The sequence below is a fragment of the Trichechus manatus genome, unplaced genomic scaffold, assembly GCF_000243295.1.
Source record: "Trichechus manatus latirostris isolate Lorelei unplaced genomic scaffold, TriManLat1.0 scaffold00209, whole genome shotgun sequence".
Lineage (NCBI taxonomy): Eukaryota > Metazoa > Chordata > Mammalia > Sirenia > Trichechidae > Trichechus > Trichechus manatus.
Window position 1 is genome coordinate 1,754,163 of NW_004444145.1, and position 18,306 is coordinate 1,772,468.

The window sequence follows — 18,306 nt, forward strand, 5'->3', positions numbered from 1 at the left end:
ACCTAATTTCACTATCATATTTGAACGAGAGTTTTGCAGGATATATTATTCTTGGCTGGCAATTTTTTTCTTTCAAGGTTTTATATATGTCATCCCATTACCTTCTTGCCTGCATCGTTTCTGCCAAATAATCCAAGCTTAGTCTTATTGTGTCTCCTCTGTATGTGACTTTTTGTTTTTCTCGAGCTGCTCTCAGGATTCTCTTTGGTTTTAGTGAGTGTGATTATGATATATCTTGGTGATTTTCTTTTGGGGTCTATCCTATATGGGGTTCGTTGAGCTTCCTGGATGGTCAGCTTTTCATCTTTCATGATACTGGGGAAGTTTTCTGTAGCAATTCTTCAATGATCCTCTCTGTGTTTTCTGTTTTCTCCCCGTTCTGGAACTCTGATCACTCGCAGATTTTTGCTTTTGATTATATCCCACATAATTCTCAGGGTTTCTTCATTTTTCTTCATTCTTTTTTCAGATTTTTCCTCAAACAGTGTTGTATCCAAGTGTTTCCCTTCAATTTCACTGATCCTGTCTTCCATCATTTCAACCTGCTCCTCAGCCCTTCTATGATACTGTCCATTTCTGAAATCTTGTTTTTTATCTTTTGGATAATTGTTCTTTTTGTATGATTTCTAGTTGTGAATTTATTTTAGCATTTTGTTCCTGTATTATTTGTTTGAATTCTTCCATTTTTTTGTATTTTCCACGAGTTTGTCTGCCTTTTCCGTTGAATTTGTCTATTTTTTCCTCATTTTTGTCTGCTTTTTGCTTCAACTCTTGGATAATTCTGAATATTAGAGATTTAAATTCCCTACCAGTTAAGTCTAGTGCCTTTTCTTCTACTGGAAAGTCATCTGGTGTTTTATTTTGGATGCCTACGGGAACCATTCTGTCCCATTTTTGTAAATGTTTTGATATTGTCTGCTGTCTTCGGGGCATTTAGTGGTTATTTTCCTTGTTTATTGATTGTAGAGTTGTTTGTTTCGTACTGCTTTTTTGTTTTATTTGGTTATGTCTGGGCAGGCAGGCCATGCGTTCTTTGTTGTTTGCTTGCCTGTGGGCACGATACTTTTCACCTCCTACTCCAACAGGCAGGGTCAGTCACTCAGGTATGGTACAGCAGGGCCGGTCCAGCTGAAGGGGAGTTGCTGGGATGGGTTTTTTGTGGCACGTACCAGGGCTGACAATGCAGACTGGGGATCAGTGCAGGGCAGGTTCCAGTAGGCTGTTCCTGTGCTTCTTGGGAGTGTGATGTTCAGCGCACAGTGCAGGTAGGCAGGGAGGAGGGGTAGATTGTGATTTGTGGAGATAAACGGGTATGGGAAAGAGGAGAGAGAGGAGAGAGGAACAGGAGCCAAAGACATACACACACAAAAAGAAGAGTGCTAAGGGAGCTTGCTATTGGAGTGGAGAGATGAGAGACTGAGAAATGGGGAAAAACAAAAATGAAAGAAAAAGGGTAAAAGAAAAAAATGAATAAATTGAGAAATTGGAAATGAAGAAAGGCAAAAAGGGAATAAGAGTCAGAAGAAAACTAAACAAAGAAACATGAAAAAAAAAAAAAAAGAAAGAAAAAAGAAATGCTCCCAGGGATGTCCCTGTGTGTCTGTGCAGAGTAAGGGACTAACTCCCAAGCCATGCGGTACTGCCCGGCTTGAAGGGGCTCCCAAGCTGAGAAAATAAAAAGAAAACAAACAATTCAATACAGAACAAATCAGAGCAAACAAACAAAAAAGCACCAGGGGTCCAACCAGCGTGGCAGCATGGGCCAGGAAGCAGTTTCATAGTCAAGTGGTGTTTCGCATCATTTCAGGAAGAATCAAAGATGGCACACAGAGCCAGGTATTTGAGAGAAAGGAGGGGGAGGTGGTGAGAGGTAAGGAAGAAATCTAGAGAAGCATAAAAAAGCAACACCAGCAGCCAACAAAAGGCACTCAGGGAGCAGGCCAGTGCGGGCAGGTGGAATCCAAGTGCTTCCCGGCCAAGAGCCTGTGGCTGCAGGAAGCAGAGGAGGCTGAGTAGGGGTGAAGAAAGGTGGGGGGTAGGAAAGCATATATCGCTGGTTACCAGTTGTTCTGTCTCCTGCTGGAAGCTCTGTGAAGCTGCTTTCTCGTACCCGCGTTCACTGATCTCCAATAGGAGTCCAAGATAGCGGATCCATGCTGTGGTAGCTGATAGGGGACCTCTGCCTGTATCTCTCCCTGCTCTCTGTTCTCGGTCAGTTTCTTATTCCATTTGGTGCTTGGCTAAGTTCTTTATTTCTTCATTTCACGCTTAGGGTTTCAGGATGGATGTGTGACTCTGTTTGACTTAGTTTTTCTGATCTTTGCTGCTGAGGGACGGCGTGGTGCTTCTGACTATAGCACCATGTTGCCCAGAAGTCTAATCTTCTGGATTTCTGATTGCTTTTTATGGATTCTTGCAGCCTGTTAAATTTGTCATTATGCTCTTCTCTAATCTTTTTAATTTCCTTTATTGCGTGTTCTGTGTTTTGCTTAATTTCCTTCCTAATTTCTTGAAGAGTTCTGTATATTAACCTTTTGTATTCCACCTCCGGTAATTCCAAGAAATTTTCCTCCTCTGGAAAATTTCTAGATTCTGTTTTGGGAGCTTGCTGAAACCATTGTGGATTGCCTCTTTATGTGACTTGATATTGACTGTTGTCTCTGAGCCAACAATAAGTTATTATATTTATTTATTTTATGTTTGCTTACTGTTTCCTAGCTTCTTGTTGTTTTGATATGCCCAGATAGGCTGCTTGTATGAGCTAGTTTGATTATTGGCACCTCTGAAGCTCTAATATCCTGTCACCAGGTGATTAGATCTGTTACTAGGTATGTGAGCTCAGGAGTCCGCCCACACCTCCTGAATGGATTCAGCTCAGGTGCCCAGGTAGATAGCCACCAAGTGTGTGGTGTAGGCTCTCACTTACAGTCTTAGACAGGCATGGGTGGTTGGTGTAGGCACAGGCATGTGGCTGCAGCAGGGGGACACACTCTGAGCAAGCAGGGAGCTGACGGCGGCCCCTGAGTGTCCAGGAGGAAGGCGTGTCCCTGTTCCCTAGAGTGCATAGGTCGGTGGGTTTTGCAGCCGGACTATGAGCACCTAATGCTGTTGGCTGTAAGGACTGAGGGGCACTTCTTATTCATGGGCCCCTATCGCAGGTGGCTAGGTGGCATGGGTGGAGCCACCAGTCCTCAGGCCCCTGATATAGGTAGGTGAAGACCCTGCTTAACGGGCAGAGCAGTGTCAAATGTCAAGAACCTGTCACTTCACAGCTGAAACAGCTGAAGCTAGAGTTCCGGTATATACCCTGTTGTACTGTGGTAATGAGGGCCTATACTGTTGAGATGGGCCCACACAAGTCTATGCCGGGGGAAAGGCACTCAAAGTCTGTGGATCCCTTATGCCTGTGCCTAGGCAAAGGAGCTGTGCCTACCCTGGGTTCCTGGATTAGGGGAGCCGGCAGTTTATTTTTTCCACGTTTGTTAATTTGTTCACTCTCCAAGGCTGGGAGAATGGCTCTGGGAGTGTGATGGATCCTGCTTCCAGCCCAGGAGACTTGGCAACTGCTGAAGCCAGTCTGGGACCCAATGCAGAGCAGGAAGCGGGAGGTAAATGGATGAGAGGTTTTTACCTAAGGGAGGTGTTTTTAATCCTCATGGTAAGCCGCACGCAATTACTTATCTTTCGCCAGGCCGAGGGCTGCTTCTCAATGGTTCCGGTGGCCGTGTAGACTCTCTGGCGCTGGGTTTCCCCTGATGCAGAAAACGCACCTCCTGAGCACGGCTGCTTGCCTGCCTCACTGCTCACTCCTGAGCTGCTCAGGCCTGAAGGGCTCAGGCTCTCGCCTGATCAGGTCTGGCAACTCCTCGCTGCTTCCGAACTGTCTCTCTCTCTCCCTGCCACTCTATCTGGTTCCTCAACTCTGCCTTTGATGTTCAGGGCTCCTGGAATGCCAGATATAATCGAATCACTTGTTTTCTCGGGTCTTTGTTGTAAGAGGGTCCACCAGAAGCATCCGACTACTCTGCCATCTTGGCCCGGCGTCTTTTGTTTTTTAAAATAGTTCCATGAAGGTAGGTGTCATGGTTTGAATTATGTCCCCCCAAAAAAGTGTGTATCAATTTGGCTAGGCCAGGATTCCTGGTACTGGGTGATTTTCCTATATGTTGTAAACCTGCCTCTATGATGTTAATGAGGGAGGATGGGTGGCAGTTGTGTTAGTAAGGCAGGACCTAATATACAAGACTGGATTATGTCCTGAGGCAATCTCTTGAGATATAAAAGACAGCAGTGAGCAGTGAGACAGGGGGAGCTCATACCATCAAGAAAGCAGTGCCAGGAGCAGAGCGCATTCTTTGGACAGGGGTCCCTGAGCCGAGAAGCTCCTAGTCCGGGGGAACACCAAAGAGAAGGCTGACAGAGAGGAAAACCCTTCCCCTGGAGCTGACACCCTGAAATTGGACTTTTAGACTGCTTTGACTGTGAGGAAATAAACTTCTCTTCATTAAAACCATCCACTTGTGGTATTTCTGTTATGGCAGCACTAGATGACTAAGACAGTAGGGACCGCATCTTATTCTCCTTTGTGTCTTCAGCACATAAGAGAAACTCCACAAATGTTTGTCTACATGGTGTTGATGTCTGTCATCCCATTTCATCTTGAATTTACTCCAATCAGGTCTTCATCTCACTACTCTCAAACAGCACAGGGTGATTAATGACCTCCATGTTGCCAAATTCAATAGTCAAATAATTCTCAGATTTGTGTGTTTGACTGTTGATAACTTTCCTTCTAGAAACATTTTCTTCATTTGGTTTCTGGCATCTTATTCTATGTCACCAGTTGTCCTCCTCAGTCTCCTTTGCTGGTTTCCTCTCATCTCTCCACCCTCTACCCACAAAGCTGTCCCTAGGCTCAGTCTTCAGACCTCTTCTCTGTTGTCTCTACACTCAGTCTCATGCATCTCCTGACTTTAAGTATCACTGATACTTTGACACACACACATTTTATCTCCAGCCCAGATCGCTTCTAATTCCAGACTTATACATTTAAGTTCCCACTTGATATTTCTACCTGGCTGTTTTAAAAAAGACATTTCACACTTAACATGTCTAAAACTGAGCTTCTACTATTTCCCCATCCCCAAACCTGCTTAGCCTGTAGTCTTCCTTATCTCAATTAATGGCATTTTTCCAGGTGTACAGGCCAAAAATATTGTTGACATCCTTGAGTCTTCTCTTCTTTTACACCTCACACCCATGAACAAATCTTGGCTGCTCTACCTTCAATATAAATCCTGACCACTACTCATGACCTATACAGCTACTTCCTCAGTCCAACCCATTATCATCTCTTGCCTAAATCACTGCAATTGTTTCTTAACTGGTCTCTATTCTTCTGCCACTGTTCCCCTACACTTTCTTCCCCCCTTTTAAAATTTAAGTCAGATCACATTATTCCTTTGCACACAAAACACTCCAAAGGCCCCCATCTCAATCAGGTTCTCACAATGGCCCTATGACTTTGCTCTCCCCATCCCTCAAACACACTAAGAATGTTCCTGCCTCAGGACATTTGCACATGCTCTTCCTTCCACTGGAATAGTTCTTCCTCCTGGCTCAAGTCCTCAGATAACTCCTCAAATGTCACCTTATCAGTGGCCTTCTTTGACTATCCTATACTCTCTCTTACCTGCTTCATGTTGTATCACAGCATTAATTACCACCTGATACAACTGCTTTATTGTCTGTTTCTCCCACTGGAAAGTAAACTCCATAAGGGCAGAGATTAGTCTGTATTCCCCATGCCTAAAACACTGCTTGGTACATAGTAGGTGTTCTGTGTTTATATGTAAATGAATGAGTGACAGAAAAGAAGGAAAAAAGGAGGGAAAGAGGCAAGGAAAAAAGGCAAGCAGGAGGGAGAGGCAGGAAAAAAAGAAACCAGCATTTGAGTGAAATAATGGTAGCTTTTTCTTACAATGCACTAGAGAGGATCCATTTTCGAATTACAGGAAAATTAAGCCAGGGAACTGGTCAACATTACCCCCTTAGAGAGATCAAACTGACAAGGCCATTTACGCACTAATTTAAATAGGTTAAATATTGAAGACTGCCAGGAGGATGTTTTTGTATTGCCAGCCAAATTGAAGAATTCTTGCCCGAATACGTGAGGGTTTTTTACCTCGTAAGATTAAATCAAGTCAGATTTAAAAAGAAATTACATTACCCAGCCCAGCTGGCGATGAGCAAGCAGGGAGGGTAGAGAATGGTTACTAGCAGAGAGCTTGTTCTGGAGGTTTTTTTCCTTTGACAGATCCCGCAGCTAGGAAACTTGCTAACCTGACTGAGTCAAGATGTTTGTTTTAAACAAAGAACCCAGAGGATGACACTAGTGGCACAGCTGCTACCATTTAAATGTACAGATCAGACATTCTGGTTGTCTGATTTGGGAAAAAAGGATGACAGCCAAAGAAACTCTGTGTATTAACTTGAACAGAACTAGTAAGTCATTTTTACTAACCTCAGACAAAGCACTTGGCTTTCCGTCGTTCCCTCAACTTAGGAAAGAAAAAGTGGCTCAAATACAGAACCTCAGTGAAAAAATAAGATTCCCTGCACCTTAGCCAACTTCTCCTGAGCAAATGGCTCACAAATCAGACCAGCTGGCATGAATGCCCAGCCCAGCTGACATGGAGCCCAAGCTCCACAGAGGCTGCAGGTGACGTGGCCACATAGGCTCTGCTCATGAAGTTCCACATGCCACGGGGCTTCTGACTACTTACATTTCTCTTCTTTTCCATATTTGCTTCTTCAGCTGCTTTCTGGTACCTTCAGGGAAGAGGGAAAAAAAAGAGAGAATGTCCTCAAATTAAACTTATATTTTCAGTCTTTAAATCTTTACAAAAACCACTTCTACATACCTATTTCTGCCAGCAGTTGTCTTTAATCAACTCCCTCAGAATGAAAGGTACAGGGAATTTAAGCAGAGAATCAGAGCAAGCCCCCACTTCCTGTGGCTGTTGCAGTAATCTGCTCTTAACACAACAGAAAGATCTAAGCGGGTATGGCCAAATGCTGGGAAACATCCAGACAGAGCAGAAAGTCTGGGGTCTAAGTCCCAGTTTCATCACTTACTAACTGTCAGATATCTCCAGCCAGTCACTTAATGTCTTTAAGCCTCAGTTTCCTTACCTAGAAAATGGATTTACATATCTGCTCTCAGGGTGGGAAGATAAAAAAGGAGAGACTCAAACAGACATTTGTACACCAGTGTTCACTGCAGCACTATTCACAATAGCCAAAAGGAAACAACCTAAATGCCCATCAATGGATGAATGGATAAACAAGAAGTGGTACATACAACGGAACACTACTCAGCCATTAAGAGAAATGAAGTCTTGATACATGCTACAATATAGATGGAGCTTGAAGACATTATGCAGAGGGAAATAAGTCAATCACAAACAGACAAATATTGTATGACCTCACTCATATAAAAGTTTATTAGTGGTTACCAGGGACAGGAGGAAGGGGAAAGGGGGGCTTATTGCTTATGAAGTATTGAGTTTTGGTGTACGGTGATGGAAAAATCGCATTGATTATGGGTAGGGTTGCACAGCTGATTAATGTAATTGCTGTCAATAAGTTGTACACCTGTAAAAAAGATGAACTGGCAAATGTTGTATGATAGATATATTTACAACAAGACCAAAAAAAAAAAAAAAAAGAAGAAGCTGCTGCTGAGGCTACTTATGTAGAACCAAACACCTCATGGGATTTGGTTCCTTGTTTTGGAGGTTTAGGGTCATGGTTTCATGGGACATCCCAAATAACTGGCCTAATATTGTGTTTAATGTTTCTGTGCTACGTCCTAGTTCGCTGCATAGTGCCTGGGGTCTTAAAAGCTTGCAAGCAGCCATCCAAGATACAACAGATGGTTTCTATTAACCTGAAGCAACCGAGAAAGAAGCAGAGTCAGGAACAGGAGGAAGAAATGGAATGTGTGGTTAATTGCCTCATGAACAACTTCCCCTTCTGTCATGAGACCAGAAGAACTGGATGGTGCCCGGCTACCATTACTGAACATTTTGATCAAAGATTCCATAGAAGAATCTTGTTCAAAAGGGGGAAAAACAGAACAGAATTTCAAATTCTTATGGACTCCAGATGTTCTGGAGCCATGGAGGCTGGGTAAACCTCTAAAACTACTGCCCTGAGATAATCTTTAAACCTTAAACCAAAAATAACCCCTGAAGTCATCTTAAAACCAAGCAATAGTTTAGCTTAACTAGTAAAAAATGTCTGCCTTGAGCATTGTGCTCTTTTAAGATCAATCTATATGGGATCAAATTGACAATAACAACTCGAAAGATTAAATACGAACCTTAGGGGCCAGTGAGTTTATGTTAATAGGGGAGGAATAACTTTGAAAAAGAGGGTGAGAATAGTTGCACAACTCAAAGAGTGTAATCAGTGTCACTTAGTTGTACATATAGAAATTGCTGACTTGGTGTATGCTCTTCTGCATATACTCTCAGCAATAACAAAAATAAAATAAATTTCAAAAAAAGATTAAATGAGATCATGTGTGTAAACGTGCCTTGGAATTAGTCAAATACATACAGCATTGCATCAGTTCTAAGACATGCATTCCTCCCCCACCCCCGCCCCCACATTTAATGCTCTAAAGCCTTACAATCATTGTCAGCCATATGGTGGAGAGGTAGTCATGCTGCCTGCATGCACATGTGTGAATTTATTCTAAGTTGTTAGCATTGTTGTCACTTTAGCTAAGTTAAATGTATTTGATGGTACTACACATGTTTTTGGAGTTTCTGAGTGGTGCAAACAGTTAATGTGCTTGGCTGCTAACCGAAAGGTTGGAGGTTTGAGTATCCCCAGAGGCACCTTGGAAGAAAGGCCAGAATCTAATTCCAAAAAACCAGCCATTGAAAACCCTATGAAACAGAGTTCTACTCTGACATGCCATGATTTGAAGTTGACTTGACAACAACTGGTAAAACATATGTTTTTAATGCCACTTAAAATGTCTTTTAAAAGATTACACTATGATTTGGCATTCCAAGAAAAATTATTTTACTTTTTATGTTTGCACAAGAGTGATATGTTAGAAAAGTCTATGTGATAAGCAAGCATTGGTCAGTTAAATTAGCAGCATTTTTTCTTGTTGTTAAGTGCTGTGGAGTTGACTCTGACTCACAGCCACCCTACATACAACAGACCTAAACGTTGCCCGGTCCTGCACCATCCTCACAATCATTGCCATATTTCAGCCCATTGTTGCAGTCATTTTTTTCTTAGTGATGCATAAAATAGTGGCACATCCTACAGTCAATGGCATCTCAGATTTGATAAATAGACATATATAATTTTATTATTTTAATTATTTTAATTTTTATTATTACTTTCATCATTTTATTTTATCATGTTTATTACTTAGATCAGGAGATCCCCTAGAAACAATCAAAGTTCCAGGGTGTGGGGTAAAGAATTTAACTTTACCCAAAGAATTTGGTCTTGGTCCTTGGTTCCTGAAACCTCCAAAGTCTGGGAATTTTCCAGTGAATGAAACGTCTTTTTATGCAGCCTCCAGACCACACCTGAGGGTTTATTCTAATGAGATGACTCTTGGATGGGGGCTGGTCAGGCCAGAAAGACCCACCACTTGATATCAGCTGACCTCAGGGAGAGGGACATAACTCAATTAATCACGCCTACATAATGAGGCTTCAGCAAAGGCTCTGGACGCAGAAGCTCCATGGGCTTCCTGGTTCCTGACAGACATTGACATACAAGGGAGGGTAGCACGTCCCTTTTTGAGACATGAAAGCGTTGGGCACCCTTCCTGACCTTGCCCTATATGTCTCTTCACTTGTATACATTTTGCTATAATAAAACTATAATCATATCATTTTCCTGAGTTATGTGAATTCTAGTGAATTATCAAACCCGAAGGAGTAGTGGGAGTCAACAGGTCAGAAGTGAGGGGGCCTAGAGGATCCCCAAGCTCACAGCTGGTATCCTGAGAGGGTATAGGGAACCCTTGAATTTGTAGTTAGAGGTAAGAAGTGAGGGTGTTATGGGGACCCCCAAGCCTGTGGCTGGCATCTGAGGTGGGTGGGAAACCTCCAAATTTGTAGCCAGCAGGTCAGAAGTGCGGGTGTCATGGGGACCCCCAAGCTTACAGCTGGTATCTGAAGTCTCAAGCAGATTTGGCAGTCTGGAGGATTGTGTCCTTAACTTGAGATCTGACCTAGCTCTTATGGTTAGGGTCAGAGGAAGAAATACTGCCCTTACACAGGGCTATGCAGTGGGAATCAAGCTTTCTCCATTTAAAGACAAAGGAGGCCTGGAGGTCTACAGTGTGGCAAATCTCCAGACCACCTAGAACCCTAACCTAGTGTCCTCAGGGCCGGGTAGTCAAGAATCAAAGGTGGCACCATTGTGTTATGTGCCTCTCCACAGGCCTACATGCCTAGAGCCCAGCTAGCACCAAACCAACCTTAGAAAAGGGCATGTTCAAGGGCCATTTGTTCACTGTCTTCAGGTAGAATTTCAGAATTCACAAGGCATTTGGGGAAGGAGAGGGACGTGAGAAGAAAAGAAAAAAAGAGCAGAATGGTAAACCATCCATTTCTCTACCATAAAACCAACTTTCAATTCATAAATGCCCTCATAAGCTCAGAATTTTTCTTAGTGTGTATGTTAAATGGAATAACCTCATCCAAAATGGAAGCCAAGGAAAAGTCGTAGTCCTGGTACCATTGTTTATCTGCTATGTAACCTGGGTTATACCACTTCATTTATTTTGACCTCATCTATAAAATTAAGTTGACTATGTGAGAGGATTTCTGGGTCTGATTTAGGAAATAATATTGGAGTTATTATTCCCTCTCCTTGAGCATAGAGAATGTGACCCAGCTGGAGCTGGGCTCACAAGGACTCACAAGGACACGTCAACTGGGCCCTGAGGTATAAAGACAATGAATAGCTGAGATAATCTTGGAAAATACCTTTTAGGGAAACTTTCACATAAAGCCGATCAAACGCAACACAAAAGACTTTCCACTCTTATCTTTTTCTATTAGCATTTAGTGAATAGAAATTTGTTGGACCAGTGAAGACACTCCAGACTCTCCTTACTGAAACCTGTACCAATGATTGTTAAGAAAGACAATTCAAAATGTAGGATCACAGTTTCTGGCCAATCTGAAAAGGCTAAGCTCTCAATGGTTTTGCCCGTTTGTAATGTTAATACATACTGATGACTCTGTAATGGTCTTCAGCATGCTTGTCTGTTTTTCCACTTTTGTATATTCTGTAATGGTCTTTGTACTCAGGCAGACATGGCTGTGGCAGCATGCTTGTCCGTTTTCCCATTCTTGCCTGTTCTGTAATATTCTTTGGACTTGGACAGACATGGCTGTGACAGCACGCTTGTCCGTTTTCCCACTTTTGTCTGTTCTGTGGTATTTCCTTGGTCTCCAGCAGACATGGCTCTGGCAGCATGGTTGCCCGCTTCCCACTTCTGCCCTTTTGAATATATGCCGAATAAAACTTTCTTTTTGCTTTACTAGACTTTATGATGTTTTTCCCCTACAACAGGTCTCTTCCAGTCCTATCACTGTTTCATTTTAATAATCAGATATCAATAAGCATCTCATTCACCAGGTTGAGTATTGCTCTGCAACTGAGCAGAGCTTTCTAGTGAGATGGGACTTCCAGAAACTTCTGACACTTCATAGACTACAAATAGGAAGAAAATGGGATTAGAACTGCTGTGATTTAAGTGACAAGCTGGAAAGATATTTACAACTTATCTTATAGACAAAAGGCCAATTTCCCTAAAATACAGAGTACCTACAAATCAACAGGCAAAAGACAGAAAACTTAACAGAAAAATGGGCACAGATATAAGCATACAATTCACAGAAAAGACCGTCAGATGGCTCGTAAACAAAGAAGATGCTCCATCTCAAAATGAAAATTCACACAACACTGAGATTTTTTTTAAAAAAAGATAATATATTGCATTGATGACGGTATAGGAAAACAGGCTCTATCTTACATTGTTTGTGGCAGGGTCAATTGGTTCAATCTCTATGGAAGGTATTTTGTCAATATCTGGCAAAATTATAAAAGCACAGACCTTTTGATTCACCAATTCTGCTTCCAGAATTTTTCCTAAAGATATACTCACACGCAAGTAAAACAATTTGTATATAAAGTAATTCTTCATAGCATTAATTGTAATAGCAAAAGTCTGTAAACAACCTGAAAGCCCATTAGCAGAGAACTGGTAAATAAATTATAATGTATTCATATAGTGGAATACTATACAACTATAAAGGGACAAAGAAGCTCTTTATGTACTAATATAAAAAGTTCTTCAACTGTTATGGATTGAATTCTGTCCCCCAAAATTGTATGTTGTAAATCCTTACCCTTATACCTGTAAATGTTATGCCATTTGGAAATATGGATTTCTTTATTATACTAATGAGGCCCTATCAGTGTAGGGTGTGTCTTAAGCCAATCACTTTTGAGATAAAAAAGGGCAGATTAGACACAGAAGAAAAGAAAGCACAAATGGAGAAAGACTGATCCCACGTGGAGATCACCGAGGAACCAAGGAAGAGAAGCTGAAAGAGACAAGCATTTTCCCCTAGACTGAACAGAGACAACCTTTCTCTGGAGCCAGCGCCCTGAATTCAGACTTCAGCCTCCTAAACTGTGAGAAAATAAATTTCTGTTCTTTAAAGCCACCCACTTGTGGTATTTCTGCGATAGCAGCACTAAGAAACCAAGACACCAAGCTCTATTGTTAAATACAAAAATAAAACTGTACATGCATTGAGATATCTCTTAAAGGAAGCATAAGAAACTGAAAACACTTTGTTTCTAGAGAAAGAAACAACTTGGGGGCTGGGCCTGGGACAGAGACTTGCTATATGCCTTTTGTACCTTTTAGATTTTAAGCTGTCTGTACTACCTATTCAAAAAATAAATTTAAAAGAAAAAGAAAAGTGCTCATATCTCCTTCTCACCCAAATTCTCTAAAAATTCTAAGAGGAAAACCCTTTTCAGTTACTTCAAGAGTCATATTCCTTCAGAGGTAGCACAAACCTGATGGGCATCTCAGGTTCTGAGGCCACAAGGCACTATGGCCTCGAGAGCACAGTTATGAAGAGAACCCTAGAATTTTAACGTTCGATTCTCTATACTTTCTTCCATCTTCTCAAAACTTTCCTGAAAGAACAGAGTGTAAGCCTGCTTATCAGCAACTTATATCATTGCTTTTCTCTGTATGAGATTAAAAAAAAAAATTTTAATTACAAAATCTAAACATGCTTTTTATAACATGTATAAAGTAGAGTAAATGTTTTCTCTCCCACCTACTACCTCTTACTCCCCAGAGATAACTATCATTAACAGTTTGGTATGTATCTTTTTAGATACTTTTCTATGTGTGTAAAAACATTACTCATACAAAGAACTGGTACAAATGTTTTTAAATAACAAAAATGGGATAATACTGCACATATTATTCTGCATTTCTCTTTCTCCATATCAGAACAGCTGAAGTTTTCTTGGCATCTACTATATTCCAAGCACTAGAGAAATTGTAGGAACCCTGGCGGCACAATGGTTAAGTGCTTGGCTGCTAACCTAAAGGTGGACGATTCAAACCCACCCAGCAGCTCCGAGGGAGAAAGACTTGGAGATCTGCTCCTGAAAAGATTACAGCCTAGAAAATCCTATGCGACAGTTCTACTCCATCACATGGGGTCACTATGAGTCAAAATTGATTCAACAGCACCAAACATAAACAACAGAGAAAATGTAGTGAAACAAATAATCAAAAGAGACAAAGTTCCTGCTCTTGGAGAGCTTAGTCTTTAAACAATAAGCATAAGCACTATATATATGTATATATATGTACATGTATATATGCATGTTGTCTCTCTCTCTATATATATATATATACATATATGTACACACACACACACGTTGTTGTTGTGTGCCACTGAGTCATGTAAACCCTTTGAAAAAAAAGTCCAGTGAAGAAAAGGAACAGTAATATTAAATAACCTAAAAAAGTAACCAAATTTAGAAAGGGAAAAGAGGGTAGTCAAGGAAAGCCCTGCTGAGGAAATGACTTTTAGGCTAAGACCTGAAGTTTGACCAGAAATAGTTAGCCAGGCAAAAAGAGGAGACGGAAGCACCACAAGCAGAGGAAAATGGCACCCGCAAAGGCCCCAAGGCAAGAACATGTCTCACGTGTATAAAGTTCACAAAGAACTGCAGTGTTACTGAAACACACTGTGGAAGGGAGAGGCAGGAGATGAAGCTGAGAGGCAGGGGCTTTACAGACCATACTGATGACTCTGAATTTAATCCTCAGTACAATGGATGGTCATTAAGGGTTTTAAATGGCATGATCCAATTCATGTTTTTAAAAGGTTACTCTGGGTGCTGTGTGAAGAATGGACTGGAGAAGGCTAAGACTGAAGGTGGCATTGGTGAGAGATGACGCTGGCTTGGCCTAGGGCGGTGGCACTGGAGATAATGAAAACTGAATGGAATTGAGGTATATTTCAGAGTTTGAATCAACAGGACTGATAATGAGAGGACAGTGAAGAGGGAGAAGGCAAGGATGATTCCCAGGTTTCTGGCATGAGCAGCTGAGTCAATGGAAGGGCTCATTACTGGGGTGGGGAATTCTAAGGAGGCGCGTGGGGGAAAATCAAGAGTTTCGTGCCAGTCACATTAACTAAAACATCCATTTGGTAGTGGCAGTGATTAGATACATGTCTAGAGCTCAGAAGGAAGGTCTGAGTTAGTAATATAAATTTAAGACTTGTCAGCCCACAAATGATATTAAAGCCACATGGGAGTAGAAAAGATCATCTACAAAGAGGCCCAGAACTTGGTGCTAGGGATTCTAACACTTAGAAGTCAGTACAGGAAGAACAGGTGATAAGAGAGACTTGACAAGGAAGAGCCGGAGAGGTAGGAAGAAAACCAGGAGTCTGCCAGAGAAGTCAAGAGAAGAAAACAGTGAGGAAGGAAGAACTGGTGAGAGGTCATGTAAGATAAAGGCTAAGAAGCCTCCTTCAGATTCAGCAACACAGAAGTCTTTGGTAACCCTGGCAATCTTCTTCCATTATAAATATAGTTAATTCACCCATAGGCCTGTTAATGGACATTTGGATTGTTTCAGCTTTTCACTATTATAAATAGTGCTTTGGTGAACATCCTTGTACATATATTTTTGCCCATGTTGACTAATATATCTGTATGAGAGTGTCCCTAAAAATGGGAATGCAGAAACACAGTGGATTATAGCTAGAAAGAAAGTTGGAACTGGCCTTGAACTTGTATGTTTCTCTACCCCTTGGACAATCATCTACAGTATATTACAGCAATAATACAATATATGAAAGCCAGGGCCAATCAGCAGATAGTTTTCTATTTAGTCAATTGTTCTCCAAGGTGAGGTATTTACACTGTGGTTAGTTGAGTAAATAAGTTCAGAGGTTCCCTTTCCTTTACTGTCTTAACAGAAACGTACATTTTAAACGAAGAAAATCAAAATAGTTTTTATCTTCTGCCCTGTCTTTTTAGCATTGAGGCATCTGTAAGATACAGGTGTACATGCTATGGCTGTCTTGAATCGTGTTTTAAAACAGCCAACACAAATATCCCTACCCTTTATTTGTAGTGAGGTTCTTGCTAAAAAAAATAGATACACAGGGAGAAGCCTCTACATCCCTGCTTTGTTCCATGCCACGTCCTTGGTACTTTTCCATTTTGTACTCTCAGAATGTTTAGTGGAGTCTCTGAGGCTCAGTACTTCTGAATTCATTGTTAGATCAGGATTCAGACCTCAGACCTTCCCAAAGGCTTAGTGCAACTAGCATTACTCTGACACCAAATGTGAAGGTCAGTGGTTTAGAAGAAGAAAAAAGGCGTTTTGAGGATCCAAATTTGAAGGCAAAACATATTTGCAATGGAATTTCTATAATTAAAATCTCACCCCTCTTCCCATGTATCATTCCCCCTTCCCAGATTTTCTCATCTTCCAGTCTCCCTCTCCTCACATACAGAATTTAATCTTGCAACTGCCCAGTCATGCTCAGCTGTGAGGCAGGCAGCTGATGGAGGATGCTAAAATTATCTGGGGAGTAATAACAGTGTCTTAAACTTTTCTAAGGCCAGAAAACAGAGTTCCTGAGCCATGACTCTTGCTTGTATGCCCTCAAATAGAGCAAAGGGAACATGAGCCAACAAGGGAAAATGGAAACTCCCAAGGTTTAGGCAATGTATTTTTCTTCTGCAACAATTTCACCGCTAAAAAGTTACAGAGAAGTAAAGAAAGAAGAAGCTAATCAGAGAGAGCTGAAGGTCAATTTTTGTCTTAACAAAAGAATAATCATCACAGAAAATGAAACATGAACCTTATTCTTTCCTGGGACTACTAAATGGGTAAAGTTATAACAAGAATAGGAGAAGATGTGATATGGTGGGAGGCACACTGGTGGGGGGTCCTCGAGGGGTCTGCCTGCTAGGTCTAGCTCTCCCACTATCTTGGTATGTGATCTTCAGCCATAATTGCTGTACATTGCGTCCTTTATCTGCCAGAGGAGGGGGATGAAGGTTAGCCAGAGCAGCGGTTTTCAAAGTCTCATAGCTGCAGGACCCTCTTCCAAATGATATCTTATTTAGACCCTAACATATAAAAGGATCAAAGCAGGACTCTGGTAGAGACTGGAGTAGAAGTTCTCTTTAGATGGATCCTTCTTCCCAAAACTGGCCCTGAGGTTCCTATGAAGAACTCAATTAACCTAGTTTGAAAACTTCTGGGATAGATTCCTTTTAATTCCAAACATATATGATTCAAAGAGGAGCCTTCTACAAAGAAACAAAATTCAACCAAAAGAGCCAAATTTTATTAAGGATCATGTTATGCTGAAGTAAATGGTGAGTGAAACCAAAGCTAGCTGTTCAAAATAACCCAGCAGTGGGACCTTCCTGACCTCAAATTTAATGACTTATACAGTATAGAGGTTTAACCTAAAGAAATAAGTCTGTAGCTATAAAGTACCCACGAGACACAGGCTCTAATGCTAGAAAAATTACTCTTTTGTACATATAAAGTTAAAACATATTGTTTACAATTAGAAAATAAAGCATTTTACTTATTTCTCTGCCAAGCTAATCCAGCAAACAGTTGCCAGATTAAGCTTCTTCACACACCACTTTTATATTAGTCTCTGGTCAGAAACCTTCTAAGGTTTCCTACAGTCTCTTAACTAGGTCTGTATAGGATTTAACTAATTCCTGACCCCAAACTATCCCTGGGTGGTGCAAACGGTTAATGTGCTTGGCTGCTAACTGAAAGGCTGGAGGTTTGGGTCCACCCAGAAGTCCCTTGGAAGAAAGGCCTGCGGATCTACTTCTGAAAAATCAGCCATTAAAAACCCTATGGAGCATGATTCTACTCTGACACACATGGGGTGGTCATGAGGCGGAACTGACTTGATGCCATGTGTACTGGTAATCCTATAAAGGAGTGTTTTAAAATAAGGGAAAAGCAAGTCTCTAGGTGTTGAAAATAGATACTAGTATATGCTTTGTGGAAAACGGTTCAGCAATCTGCTCTGAGTGAACTCTAAAACCAGACAATATTAGCAACATGTCTCCAGTGAGTAGGAAGCCTGGAGAAGAAATCCAGGCTAATTCCCAGGTTTTCAGTAGGTATATATCATGCCCTGTGCCATTTCTGTGTCTTTCCCTCCTTCCTGTTAGTCCCCTTCCTCTGGAATGCTCCCATCATCCTCCTAGACTAGCACATAAAATTCTATTCATCCTAAGGTCCCTGGGTGGCGCAAACAGTTTGCATTCAGCTTCGAGCCTACCCAGTGGCACTGTGGAACAGGCCTGGCGATCTGCTTCCACAAAGACTACAGCCAAGAAAACCCTATGGAGCAGTTCTACTCTGTAACAGATAAGGTTTCTCCAAAGTCACAAACCAACAACACAATAAAAAAAACCAAGCAAAAAAAAAATCAACAAAAACAAAAATTCTATTCATCCTTCAAAACAACTTCAATGTGTTAAAATATATGCAACAGAAGAAAAATACTAGAGCGGAACAAATCAAGACATTAACCTGGGCAGGTTACTCTCCACACCTCAGTTTTCCCAAGTATTAAACAGGGATAATGCCCCTCCTTCATGTGCGTTTTTGTCAGGGTTAGAAATATGTATGTCAAGAGT

The 18,306-nt window shown here is 41.4% G+C and overlaps 1 protein-coding gene across 1 annotated transcript in view; it reads right to left on the reverse strand.

Moving 5' to 3' along the window:
• Nucleotides 1-18,306, reverse strand: part of LIMA1 (LIM domain and actin binding 1) — a 78,786-nt gene that overhangs the window by 53,350 nt on the left and 7,130 nt on the right. Inside the window, exon 2 of the mRNA XM_023742399.1 lies at nucleotides 6,786-6,831. Coding sequence (XP_023598167.1) covers nucleotides 6,786-6,831 — 46 coding nt within the window. The remainder of the gene's footprint in view (nucleotides 1-6,785; nucleotides 6,832-18,306) is intronic.